The 13,574-nt window shown below is 35.8% G+C and overlaps 1 protein-coding gene across 15 annotated transcripts in view; it reads left to right on the top strand.

The window, feature by feature from the left end:
* Abcc9 (ATP binding cassette subfamily C member 9) overlaps positions 1-13,574 on the top strand; it is a 127,343-nt gene that overhangs the window by 45,592 nt on the left and 68,177 nt on the right. For all 15 annotated transcript variants that reach the window (XM_078015102.1, XM_078015100.1, XM_078015109.1 and 12 more), the window contains 2 exons: positions 6,563-6,635; positions 9,377-9,482. In XM_078015102.1, the coding sequence (XP_077871228.1) occupies positions 6,563-6,635; positions 9,377-9,482 (179 nt within the window). The remainder of the gene's footprint in view (positions 1-6,562; positions 6,636-9,376; positions 9,483-13,574) is intronic.

Raw genomic sequence — 13,574 nt, forward strand, 5'->3', positions numbered from 1 at the left:
TGTCCAAGGCAATCAGACAGCAAAGGAGCCTCAGTGGGGTGTATAGTAGAGCCAAGAGTTACATTTACTTCTTACTCTTCTTGACACCTGATAATACCTGTACCACAATAGGTATGCCACAACTGTAGCAAGTCTGTCACTGGAGGAAGAAACTAGTGCTAATCCCACCTCTAGAGTTTACTGTGCTTCAGAATAGCCACCATAGTTTCAAACTCACCTTCAAACTCCAATTTTTTTATTCCTAGTGAAAACTCTTAGGTCCTAATAATTCATTTATCTTTTTGAGCTGTGTTTTATTGTGAAATACAATATACTAGAGATCATTACATATTTATATTTGAAAACTTCCTCGGAAATCCCTGGAATGTACATCTTTGCACTCTCTCATACCTGCCCCTGCAGATATAAATGCCATTTTGACTTTCATATGTCCTTTTAAAAAAAGCATATTTTTCGTTTTTTAAGTTTAAATAGGTGTGTATATGTGTGTTTTGCTTCTTTTGTTAAATATTATGTATGTCTAATTTATTTGTGTTGCTGTGTGAAACCGTAATTCTTTTATTCTCATTACTGCATAGTATTCCATTGTATGAATGTACCCAGCACTTTCTCATCTGTTCTGCTTTGCTGACTTTGAGATATCTCTCAGTCTGGAGGAACTATTATGAATGATTGATGCATATTAGGGTACATGCGTCTCCAACTTTCCTAGATAATGCAAAATTGTTTTCCAAAGTGATAATGCCAGTGAACATGTCTATCACCATGAACTGAGAGTTCCAGTTCCTCCATGTCTTCACCAATGCTTCTGATTTGCTGCCATGTTGTATGCTAGGGGAGAGATGCAACTATATTTTACTGAGGTTTTAATTTGCATTTTTTGTTGTTTCTGCTGACTGTCGGGTAGAGCATTTTCTCATGTAGACGTGCACCTCAACTTACGATGGGGCTCTGTCCTGGAAAAACTATCATAGGTTGAATATATTGTAAGTCAAAAGTATAATTAACACACCTGCTGGCTAAATATTATAGCTTAGTTAGTGACATGGTGCACTGCAGACCATCAAATGTTTTCCCTCCTGATCACATGACTATGGCATGTGCTACGCTGCTGCTGCTGCTGCTGCTGCTGCTGCTGTTGCTGCTGCATGGCATTGCAAGAAGGCATAGCACTGTGCTTCACTAGCCCAGGAGAAGACCAGATTCAAAGTACCGTTTCTACTAAATGTATATGATTTTACATCATCAAAAAGTAGAAAAATAATTATGTCAAACCATCATTAATGGGAGACTCTGTGTGTGTGTGTGTGTGTGTGTGTGGGTGTCCCCATTTGGAGTTGGATTTCCTCTTTTGTGAATTGCCTCATTATATTTCCCTCCCCTTTAAAAAAAAGAAATTGGCTTCTGCTATGTTGGCAATTATGTATGTGGCAATATTCTCCCACTCTGTAGCTTGGCTTTTCACTCTATTGTAACTTTCAATGAACAGAAGTTCTTCATTTTTTTTCCCCCGGTACCAGGGATTGAACTCAGGGGTACTGAACCACTGAGCCACATCCCCAGCCCTATTTGAATTTTATTAGCAACAGGGTCTCACTGAGTTGCTTAGCACCTCACCATTGCTGAGGCTGGCTTTGAACTCGTGATTCTCCTGTCTCAACCTCCCAAGCAGCTGGGATTACAGGTGTGTGCCACCACACCAGGCCAGAAGTTCTTAATTTTAACATAGTCTAGTTTATATAAGTTTCTCTTTATGGTTAATTCTTCTATTTATTTATTTATTTATTTATTTATTTATTTAACTAGTAATTTATTTATTTATTCTCATTTAAGAAAACTTTTCCTACTCAGGGGCTATGGAGATAGTTTACATTAGGTCCTAAAATCTTTGGATCTACACCTTTCACTTTTAGTACTTTCCCCAGGAACACTTAAACAGAACCACATCTCAGCCCTTTTTTATACTTTATTTAGAGACAGGGTCTTGTTAGGTTGTTTTGGGCTTCCCTAAATTGCTGAGACTGGCTTTGAATTGCAGATCCTCCTGCCTCAGCCTCCTGAGCCACTGGAATTACAGATTTGTGCCACCATGGTCAGATCACTTTTAGTCTTTTAATCCACTTATGATCAATTTTTGTGTTTAATATTAAGCAGGGATGTGATTAGTAGAAAAATTAGTAATAATTAAATTGTAAATTTTGCTGGGCATGGTGGGGCACGCCTGTAATCCCAGTGGCTCTGAAGACTAAGGCAGGAGGATTGTGAGTTCAAAGCCAGCCTCAACAATTTAGTGAGGCCCTATGCAACTTACCAAGAATCTGTCTCAAAATAAAAGCCAAAAAGGGCTGGGATATCGCTCAGTATTTAAGTATCCCTGGGTTCAATCCCAGAAAAAAAAAATCAGTAGGAAATTTAGTACTAATTATTTCACTTCTTTTGGTAATATATCAGTAAGATCTTATTTAATTTTAAGTATAATAACTCATTTGCCCTGGCCTTATATATTAACCACTGTCCCTATCTATCTTCAAATACAAATCAAGGATCTATTCATGTATGTATCTATAGTATGCAGGTCTTTATTTTTCTATGGCCTATTTGCCCAGGTTTTCACTGTTTTGGTTATTTTAGCTTTCTATTAAATACTGATATCTAGTAGAATCTTATTGCTTAGACCTTATTGCTATTCTTCTTCTTCCATTTTGGGTTTTTTTTTTTTTGGTGGGGAAGGGGGGTACTAGGAATTGAACTCAGGGGCACTCAACCACTGAACCACACCCCAGCCCTAATTTTATTTAGAGACAGGATCTCACTGAGTTGCTTAGTGCCTCGCTGTTGCTGAGGCTGGCTTTGAACTTGAGATACTCCTGTCTGGGCTTCCTGAGCCACTGAGATTACAGGTGCATGCACAGCATTTTTGCTGTTCTTCTTAGTTATGCTTCACCCTGTGGAGAAAAGAAGTAGACCTCTGGGCCCACATCTCTAAATTTGTATTTTTCCTTATATTTTTGACTTTTGATATTTCCTTACCTCTTGCTTAAATGAGATTTTTCAGAAATTATATTTTATTCATCATTTTTACCCATTTCCAGCAGGAAGAAATAGACAAAGGTCTGTATAATGGACCTGCCTTTAAAATTAAAAAAAAAATCATTCAGATGAAATCCACATAGTAGCAATTAATCATTTTAAAGTGAACAATTAAATGGCATTTAACATCCAGGATGTTGTGCAATCACCTGTGCCTAGTTCCAAAACATTTGCATCACCCCAAAAGGAGACCTTACACCCATTAAACAGGTGCTGTCTAGTTCTGCCTGCCCCTTGGCACTGTCAACCACCAATCTGCATTCTGTCTTTATGGATTTGTCAGTTCTGGATAATTCATATAAATGGAAGCATACCATGGGTGACTTTTTTGAGCCTGTTTGGCTCCTGCCTTTAATGCTCCCAGATTTACCCTCCAGCCCCAACGTTGTGGTTCCAGCTCTAATATACTTGACACGAGTGCTTAAACAAGCGTATATCCTTGCAAAATAGGTAGTGTTGCCATAAGCATTCATGTGCTTTCAGCTTGCTTAAGCATTTAAATGTTTTTATGATAGTTTTAAGTGTTTTTATGATCCATCTAACTGCACCCTGGCATTCTGTAGCATGCATGACTGCATTTTACTTATCTTTCGTGATGGTCGTGGCTGGCTGGGCTGAGGTTTGAACTCTCCTTCATCCTCCCTCTATCACAAACCCTAGTATAATGATCATTATTGTATCCCTCCTTATGTGAACCTCACATGCAAATTTGATGTGTTAACTGGTTTCCCAAAGTCAAACAGCTAGTTAGAAAGCCAATATTTTAACCCTGCTGGTAGAGAAATGAGTGCATTTTGTGCAAGGCAGGAGGAGATGAAAGTATAAATTTTAGCAGAGGAAATTGACGCTGGCCTTCTTCCTGTCTTTCTGGAATGGAGGTTGTGTCCTCTTTTATTTCTGTGTAGCATCAGTACAAGAGGTGATGCTACATATTTAGCTCTTTGCTGTTATTTTCAGACCACGTCTTTCCCTCTGGTGAAGCTATGGCCTTTTTTACCCTTCTCACAGCTATTAACAGAGGACTTCTCAGTCACTCCCCTACCTTGAATGAGATGTTAACACCTCTTGCTTATTCCATCCTTCTTCCTTTGGATGGACTCACATGGGTGTGATTTAAACTTCTAAATTCACAGCCTATCTTGCATCCAGCTCAGAAATCCTTTATCTACTGTCACTCCACTTGCAGGACCTCCCCTTTGTTCACCCTTGGTCACCACCTGAAACTGCTCTCCCTCTAACATCTTACTCCATGTCACTGACAACAAAATGTTACTAACCAGTCACTGAACAAAATCCTGATCTCGAGATTTCCCAAGCATTCACCTTCATACTTATTGTTTTTTGACTTCATTGAAATCTCCAACATCTTCAGCTCCCCCTGCTTTTTTCTTCCAGTCCTTTATTACACTTCTGTAGCAAACTAACTTCATGACTTCTGCACATCTGTAACCAGGCTGCTGAGTGCCATGGATAAAATGACACAAAGGCACTGCTTGGCACAGATTTATTATCTCCAGTTTCAGTGACCTTCAGGAGTTCTTGTGATCCTTGCACATGCCTGTCTTCAGCATTATTTTCCACACCTACATTATCTATTCACCTGTCACCACGGTCCTCCCACCTCCTTCTCCCTCTTTTCCTCCTCTTTCTGCAGATAACCTTAGCTCCCAATGCACTGAAAACCTTGACAGTGTCACATGGAGCCTCTCAACTTCATGCTGGCTCTCTTCCAAATGCATCTATTTTGGTACCTCTTTTAGCTTCCTTGCCTGCTCTTTAACAAAGGGCTCCTCCACCTCTGAGGCTATGTAATTTCTTTGCATGTCATTTGTCGTTTTGCTACAGTATCTTCAATGCCTGCACCAGCCAGCTCAGTCCCTAATTTCCCACAACATATTTCGTTGTTTTCTGATCTTTGGTCAATTCTTACTGTAGTACTTTACCCAGAAATGCATTTGTTGACATTTAGTATGTTTTCCAAAACTAGCTCAAGGGCCTCTTCTTCCAAAAATTTTTTGACTAATCCTAGATAAATGATTTCTTTTCTGAACTGCTATTGCTCTTACTGTCTGTCCTATTTGGTACTGATCCTGTGCTGTCTTGTAGTACACTTATCATATGCATCTTGATGGTGGGATAAGTTTGGAGACATGCATCAAGCAGTTTTGTCCCTGTGAGGACATCATAGAGCATGCAAAACAAGGTGACTACAGCCTCACTAGGCAGTATAATTTTACCAGGCTGCCCTTTTCTACACAACCCATCATTAACAGAAACATCACTACACAGTGCATAACTTGTCTTTCCATGGTCTGTTTACTTAATCAATTGCAAGCTCCAAGGAAGCAGGGATGATGCATTCATTATAACTTCTTTGTAGCCTACACCAGTCCTCACACAAAGCCTCACACAGCAGGTGCATAGCCAATATCTGTAAGGTGATCAACCATTCTGCCTGTCTGTGCTCCCTCCTTCCATGACCAATCCATAAATAACTACGTGATGGTTATTAATGCTGTGCCATACATTGTACAAGCTATAGAAGACCTGCAGAGAAAACCCCAACCTTGTCTTTTCAAAGTTTTTCATCCTTTATTTTACAAAGATCTTTTCTAGGGCAATATTTAGTTACAATTTAGATGGCACCAATTCTTTTAAAAAAATTCCTAAATAAGAATATGCTCAGAAATTTCATCATTTGTGGTTTTGAAATAAAATTCTAACTTAAGAGCTAGGCATATCTTTAGTTCCCCCTGACTTTTCCAGCACTTTCTTTGCCCTCGTCTTTGTCTGTTTCACCCTCCTAGTCCTTGGGTTCTGTTACATCTCCTTTCATTTCCCATTTTTACAACTGTGAAGGTAATCAAGTCCACATGACCTACTAAAGCAAATAGACTGCTGGGATGAACGTAGGGTCTTGTGGACACTTATACCACCCAGCAGTGTTGCCTCACGTCTGTGTTTATCTCCTGCCCCCTTTACCCTTTATTTTAACTTCGATGAACAATGATCATTCTACATCTTTAATAATTTCATTAATACAGAGTCTTCCTCAACCCATAAAGTCATTTTGTGAGAAAAATCTGTGGTTATTTCTGTTCTTCACTTTATATCTTCAGGATTTGGGGAGTTGTCTAGTACTGAGAAAGTAATTGGTGTAAGGATTTCTTTGGATAATATTTGGGATGATTAATTTTAAAGATGCTCAGATACAAATGATCCAGTAATCCTAAACTTTCAAAGAAAATCCCTGTAATTTTTAGCATTCTCCAAAATATCACTAATTGAAAGATCCTCCTTTCACTTTGATTCTTCTTTGTTTTTTATTTATACCATTAGTTACAACTTTCTACTAGAATTTTTACCATACCTCATTTTGAAAGTCTCAGCACTATAAAAAGAAAATGCATTGAAATTAGAAATATTCTATAGTCCACATAGATGACTTAATTTCTGTATTCATATTCTCTAGGTCACAAATGGATACTTTTCATGGGGCAGTGGTTTAGCTACATTATCCAATATAGACATTCGAATTCCAACAGGTAAGAGTCCTTCGTTATACATTGTTATACTTTGTTATACACATGTACACTTGTAATTGTTATTTTTTAAAAAAAATCTTTATTTTTTAGTTGTAGTTGAACACAATACCTTTATTTTTATCTATTTATTTTTATGTGGTGCTGAGGATCGAACCCAGGGTCTCGCACGTGCGAGGCAAGCGCTCTACCGCTGAGCCACAACCCCAGGCCCATAATTGTTGTTTATAACAATCATAGTTTTCTGAGATAATTGAGCCTCACAAAAAAAGGACTTTTAAAGGACACAAGCAGTTGGTTAGGATTTGCTATATCACTGGAGGATGACTAGAATGATAAAGCCTGCCTTTCAACACAAAAGACAATCTTTGAACAAGTTATTTACTGCTGGTTAGTGCCACTTGAATAGTGGTATAATTGATTTCTCATTTTGTGTGCAAAAAGCTTTAAAGAAAACACATATGTAAGAAAACTATTTTCTATTTCTGAAGAATACTGATGAAGTTTTCAAGATATTTAAGACTCAGTTACCCCATAATTTTATTAATTTGCCATTTATTTGTTTATTTTTAAAGTAAAATAGAGAAAATGGTATTTCTTTTTTTTTTGGTATATTATTACTTGTTTATTACTTATACTGTGTCTTGTTCCAAGAGAAAATAATATTTATTTGTACATGAATACCACATTTTCTTTATCTATTCATCTGTCAGTAAACACCTAACTTGTTTCTCTATCTTGGATATTCTGAATAATGCTACAGTGAACATGGAGTGCAGGTATATCTTTAAGGTCCTAATTGTAATTATTTTGCCTCTACACTGAGATCTGAGATTGCTGAATCATATAGTAGGTCTGTTTTTAAATTGAAGAACTGCCATTCTGCTTTCCATAGTGGCTGTACAGTTCTGCATTTCCAGTAACAGTCTGTAGGGTTTCCATTTCCCCACATCCTTGCCAACACTTGTTATCTTGCTTTTTACAATAACTATACTAACAGATGTGAAGTGATATCTCACTGTGATTTTGATCAGCATTTCCTTGATTAGTGGTGTTAAACCTCTTTTTATGTACCTGGTTACAATTCCTATGTCTTCATTGGAGAAATATGTATTAAACTCCTTTGATCATTTTTAAAATTGTGCTATTTCGCCCCCCCTCCCCCAAATATTTTCTCCTATTTTGTCAGTGAATTTTCCCACTGTTGATCATTTCCTTTCCTGGGCAAAAGGTTTCTATTTTGATGTGGTTTTACTTTTCTAGTTTTTGTTTTGTTGTTTTTGATTTTGATGTCAAATCCAAGAAATCATTGCCAAATCATTACCAAGAAGTTTTTCCCCTATTTGTCTTCGAGGATTTTTATATTTTTGTGTCTGGCAGTTTAGTCTTTAGTGCATTTTGAACTGATTTTTGTGCATCATGCAATCTATCAGTCTAGTTTCATTTGTTTGTGTGTGAATTTTATTTCCCCAACATCACTAGTTGAAGAAACTATGCTTTCCCCATTTCGTTATTCTGCTGTCTCTGTTGAGGATCTGTGGTATATGTGGTTTATTTCTGGGCTCTCTCTTTTGTTCCCTTGGTCTCTGTGTTTGTCTTCATGTAGCAGGTACCTCATTGTTTTGAATGCTGCAGCTTTGTAATTGTATTTTGAAGTAAAGAATTATGATGTTTCCAGATGAATTCTTATTTCTGAAGATGGCTTTGGCTATTTGGATCTATTGTGGTTCCATATGAGTTTTAGTTAATTTTTCAATTTTTGTTAAAAATGCCCTTGGGATTTTGATTGAGGTTACATTGAATCTCTAGTTTATGTTCTAAAGTATGGACATTTTAACAATATTAATTCTTCAAATGTGTGAACATGGGATATTTTTCCACTTATACTTGTGTTGTCCACAATTTTTTTAAATTACTGTTTTATAGTTTTTAGTATACAAGCCTTTCTCCTTGTTGGCCATATTTATTCCTAACAGTTATATAGGATCAACAAGCAGTCCATAAAGGAAATTTAGAAAACAATACCATTTATACCCAAGTATTAAAGAGAAAAAATAGAAATAAAGCCAATAAATTTATTTGAAATATCTGGATAATTAAATAGAGATATTTATTTGACATGACCTACTAGTCAGTAGGTTAGTACTTCTCCGTAACATCTGCAGGCCCAAGTGAGAATTTAGGGGGAATGTCTTAGTAACTTAGTTCAAATCACTTTCACCTCATTTATCTATTTTACTCAAAACTTCCTTTTTCTCCTGAGTGAATTGAATAATAAATTTAAAACTAATCTAGATGATTTAGGAAATTATTTCATTGCAGTCTTTAACAATTTCAGCAATTTTTCATTTTAAGATAATAAGTTAAGACCTACATATTTTAATTTTTCTTTCCTTTTCAACAAAGACAAATACAACAAGAAAGGAGCTATTTAGATGACCTTATTGCTAGAAACCAGACCAGGCCCTTCATAAATGTGTTTTTATAAATGTGTTTTTTTCCCAGTTAGCTGAGTTTTTATTTTTTAATAAATTACAAATCCGTTTTGAAATGTGTTTGCTGACTCTTACAACAAATGATGGCATCTGATAATAGTCAGTGGATTTCTAATTTCTGCTGTCAGGTTTGTCTCCTAGATTAAGTTGTCTCTCCTCTTGGGGGCCATCATTTCTAAATGTGTCTTAATTTATTTTGCTGAAAGTTACTTTCCATCTTCTTTATTATCCTTTGTTTTGTCTCTCTAGGTCAGTTAACCATGATTGTGGGTCAAGTAGGATGTGGGAAGTCCTCTCTCCTCCTCGCCATCCTTGGTGAGATGCAGGCGTTGGAAGGGAAAGTGCACTGGAGCAAGTATGTGTATTTTTCAGTGGTTTCTGTTATATATCTGATGATCTTTCAAGGGAAAGACTTAGAGTAATAGACTCCCATGTTATGAGTGTGAGAACCCCTTACAAATAAGCACAGTTTCTAAAAAAAATTAGTGGAAACCTTAAATGTCATAAAGAAAAAGTTTTGAAATGATTATATTAGAGGTTTATAATGGTATAAACTAGTATGTTGTAGAGATAACAGTAAGGTTGGGGATAAAAAAGACCTTTTTAAGGTAAATAAATGAGTAATACTAAAAGAAAAAAAACTTAAAATTTTATTTTATAATAAAATAAGTTATGGGAAACTTGCATTATTTATAAAGCTTCTTTGCAAATAAAACTTGAGTGATTCAATAGTTAGAGAAGAAATATTAAATGATGTTTCTCAGAATCTTCATAAGAGGCTATGAATTAGAAATTTCTCCTCATGCTTAATGTAGACACCAAAAGCATCTGGTTAGAGATGTATAGGTAAGACGGGTCTGTTGTGCAATTCTAAAAAGGTAAAAACTGAGATATGATGTGTCATCTCACTATTGAAATGGTTAGTTTTGGGTCTTCAAAGAACATCATGGTAATATAAAATTATTTAGAACCATAATAATATAGAATTGAGTAATTTTAATTTTTTAAAAACTAAATCATATTTATTTACTTTGGCCTACATGGTAGACTTCCTATATGTAGAAACTGGTTATAGCTTATTTAAGAAATCAGACTCTCTGCTATTCACTCTAAGTCAGGTGTAATTTGCCTCCAGGGATAGTTGGCAGTATTTGGAGACATGCTTGGTTGTTAAACTGGGAAATTGGGCTGCTGTTGTTTAGCTAGTAGGCATCAGAGATGCTGCTAAACATCCTACAATATACAGGGAAGTCCCCACAGCAAGGAATTATCTTGCCCCAAAAGTCAGTTTGCTGAAGTTGTAAAATTTTGCTCCTAACCTACAAGTATTCTTAGATGTCATTTTGTACCTACTATCATGAGTCCTATTGTGACTTAGTGTGCTGTTTACATATGCAGACATCCCTCAAGGAGTACAGACGGTTTATAAGCCTATTTAGAACAGATTCCATTTTAAAGACTAAAGAAAAGAAAGAAATGCATAGATGTAAAATTTGCCCTGGAATCAGTGTAGAACTATAAAGTTGATTTTCAGTGACTTTGACAGAAGAAAGAGGCTGAGAAACATTGAGTGGACATTGTATCCCTATTGTATAAATCTACAAGATTGTAGCAGTGAAACTGTTTACAGTATGTTCAGCAGAGAGCTCAGTAAGTAATTGCTACCTCAGTTTGCTTCCTGGCAGTTTCCTGTCAATCACTAAATTCAGGCCCTCAGAAGTGTTTGCCCTGCCACTGTCATCTCCCTTCTTGGATGAGGAACAAACCCTACCAGATTAAATTGTATTGTGTGACAGAAAATGCTTGAGGTCACATTTTCATAGCTCTATGAAGTTCTCATAATCAGGTCTCCAGTGTTACTTTTATTTCCAGGCCCCAGTGTCAATTAGACCAAATTGACTCCCCTTGTTATCATTACTTTATTAATGAATAAACAGATGACATGAGGATATGGAAAATATTTTATGCGATCTAGTTTTTTTTTTTTGCTTTCTTAAGCTTATGTGCCGTTTATTTCCTACCTCGTTTTTTAAAGATTATATATTTTTTAATTTAAAAGTGAGCAAAATAAAAGTAAAGAAGTCAAGAAGGAAAACAATGTTTAAATAATAATCTGAGAGCTGTGGATATAGCTCGGTTTGTAGAGTGTTTGCCTCACGTGCACAAGGCCCTGGGTGCAATCCCCCACACCAAATCATCATCATCATCATCATCATCTGATAAGTTAATAGAAATGTGTGAACTGGGAGTTTTGTATAATTTAAAAAATGTGAACTATACATTCATTTGAGCTTCATGGAATGAAGCAAAGAAGAAAAGAGGAAATAAAAATATACTCAATAAAGATTAAGAATTTTCTCTTTTTGTAAAGAACTATGAAAGTAATCCTCCCATATTAATTTTTTTAAAAGTCAATAAAAATTATTTAACGTTTAATGTTCTCAATATTCCTAAAAAATCATTCAAAACCAGATTTCATGTGTCAATTAATTTAAAAATTGAAAATATCACCACAGTTTATTTTGTAAATGCTTTTTGAGGGTTTAGAGGGCACATGGGAAGGAGTGAGGGATATGATAAGACATGTTTTTATATCAGGAATGTTCAGAGGATCCTAACTTTGTTTTAAAGAGTTATTTGTGATTACTTTTTTAATTCTAGAAAAAAATAGTTATATGTCCAGTTCAATAAGCAAGGGCATATAAATATTAATTAGTATTAATATATAACTAATTTAGAAGTCATCAGTATTGACAAGTTGATGATTTAGATTTTTTAAAAGCTTAACACAAAATCAAGTGAAGCAATTAACTAAATAGTTCTTCTTTCATCATTTCACGTATCTCTGATTGCATAAGTTTTATTTTCAATTGTGTCTTTATAGAATGGCATCAGCAAACTCCAGCAAAGTTCTCTGACCTATTGTAGTGAGAAATATTTACATTGGCAGGAGAGAAGGCACTGCTGTTCATATAGGACCCGTTTACATGGGTAGAACCTGGTACACCAAGACATTCTTAGATGCTTCTTAGATAACTTGGCCCAGTCTTATGTGTTGCAGACCCAGAGGAGAAAGATGAGAGAGAGGAGAGAGGAACTAAAATATTCTTTAACATTGCTGGAATGCCAGTTTGCACATCATTCTTGCATCTGGGTGTGCTTTACATTTGTTGAAAAGCAAGTGTTCTACCTGAATGAAGTTGTCATTTCCTGAGTGTCATGATATACTTTCATACCTAATATTTTTGGACATAGGACTAACATTCCTTATCTGATGGATGGTTCCAGTGAGAGAAACCAGAATGTGTAATAATCATGTGAGAAATAGCTGATGTTTATGTTTGTTTTCTTTTCCTTCTCATCCATGCCACCAGCCATTCTATTTAAGACCCATCTGTCCTGATGTTCTATCTTTTAGCACCTTGGTGCAATCTGCTTTATAACAGTGATTCAGCATTTGAAGACAGATGAATTAAAGAGTTATTCTTCTTTGTGTGACTTTGGCTGGCATGAAGGAATAATAATTCAATAATATATTGAGTCAACTTTCCTGGATCATCATGTTTTTGTCAACATCTAGCTTTCCTTCTTCCAAATACTGTTGCTGACTTAAGTAAGCTTGAAAAAGTCACTTTCCATTCCATAATGTATCAACCATAATACTTGGAAGTTGCTAGTAAACCAACTTTAACTTTAACTTTTAGAAGAAAACACACAGAAATTCTACATGGAGAGGCATTCAGAAGTGAAATCTTATTTTCCAGAAGGAGATTTTCCATTTGGCATCTTTGCTGTCTCTTATTGCCTTTGGCGCTGTTCACTACCCCACTATGGTGGAAGATGAGTCTAGACATGGAACAACTGATTTTCATGTTACCAAATAAGGTCCAATTTTGGAATTCAGAGCTGACTCTATTTCTTTGTTTTGGAAAGGGAAAAAATAACCTTCCACATGGATTTTGATTAACATATTGTCTTGTGAGAGGGTAGAAATAGGTGATCTCCAGAAGTAAAGGACTGTAATGTTACTCATGGAAAATGTGAGAGAATAGGATAATTTTTAATTTGCTCATGGAAAATGAATTCTTAGAAATGTATCTATATCTACCTTCTCTTTCTTCCTCTAAAAAGTAGTAGATGTAGAGCACATTTTACTTTTATCCTCAAAGAAATATATACACAGAACTTTGGAGGAAAGTTCTCAGAAATGAAGATCTCCTATGTGCTCTCTTGCCTTTTTAAGAGCTGACTACTTTAATTATCACTTTTATCTTTACTTCTTGCTCTTCACACTCCATTATCCTCTATTTAAAAATGGCTTTGCCTGTCTTTCAAGCAACTGGAACATTTCTCTTTTCAAAAGAGCAGTCTACCACACTCATCTCCTTTCTTTTCTTTCATTCTGTGAGTGGCCATCTGGACAAAGTTCTCACCAATGCCTGCATAA

This window comes from Ictidomys tridecemlineatus, chromosome 6 (assembly GCF_052094955.1).
Source record: "Ictidomys tridecemlineatus isolate mIctTri1 chromosome 6, mIctTri1.hap1, whole genome shotgun sequence".
In the NCBI taxonomy this organism is placed as follows: domain Eukaryota; kingdom Metazoa; phylum Chordata; class Mammalia; order Rodentia; family Sciuridae; genus Ictidomys; species Ictidomys tridecemlineatus.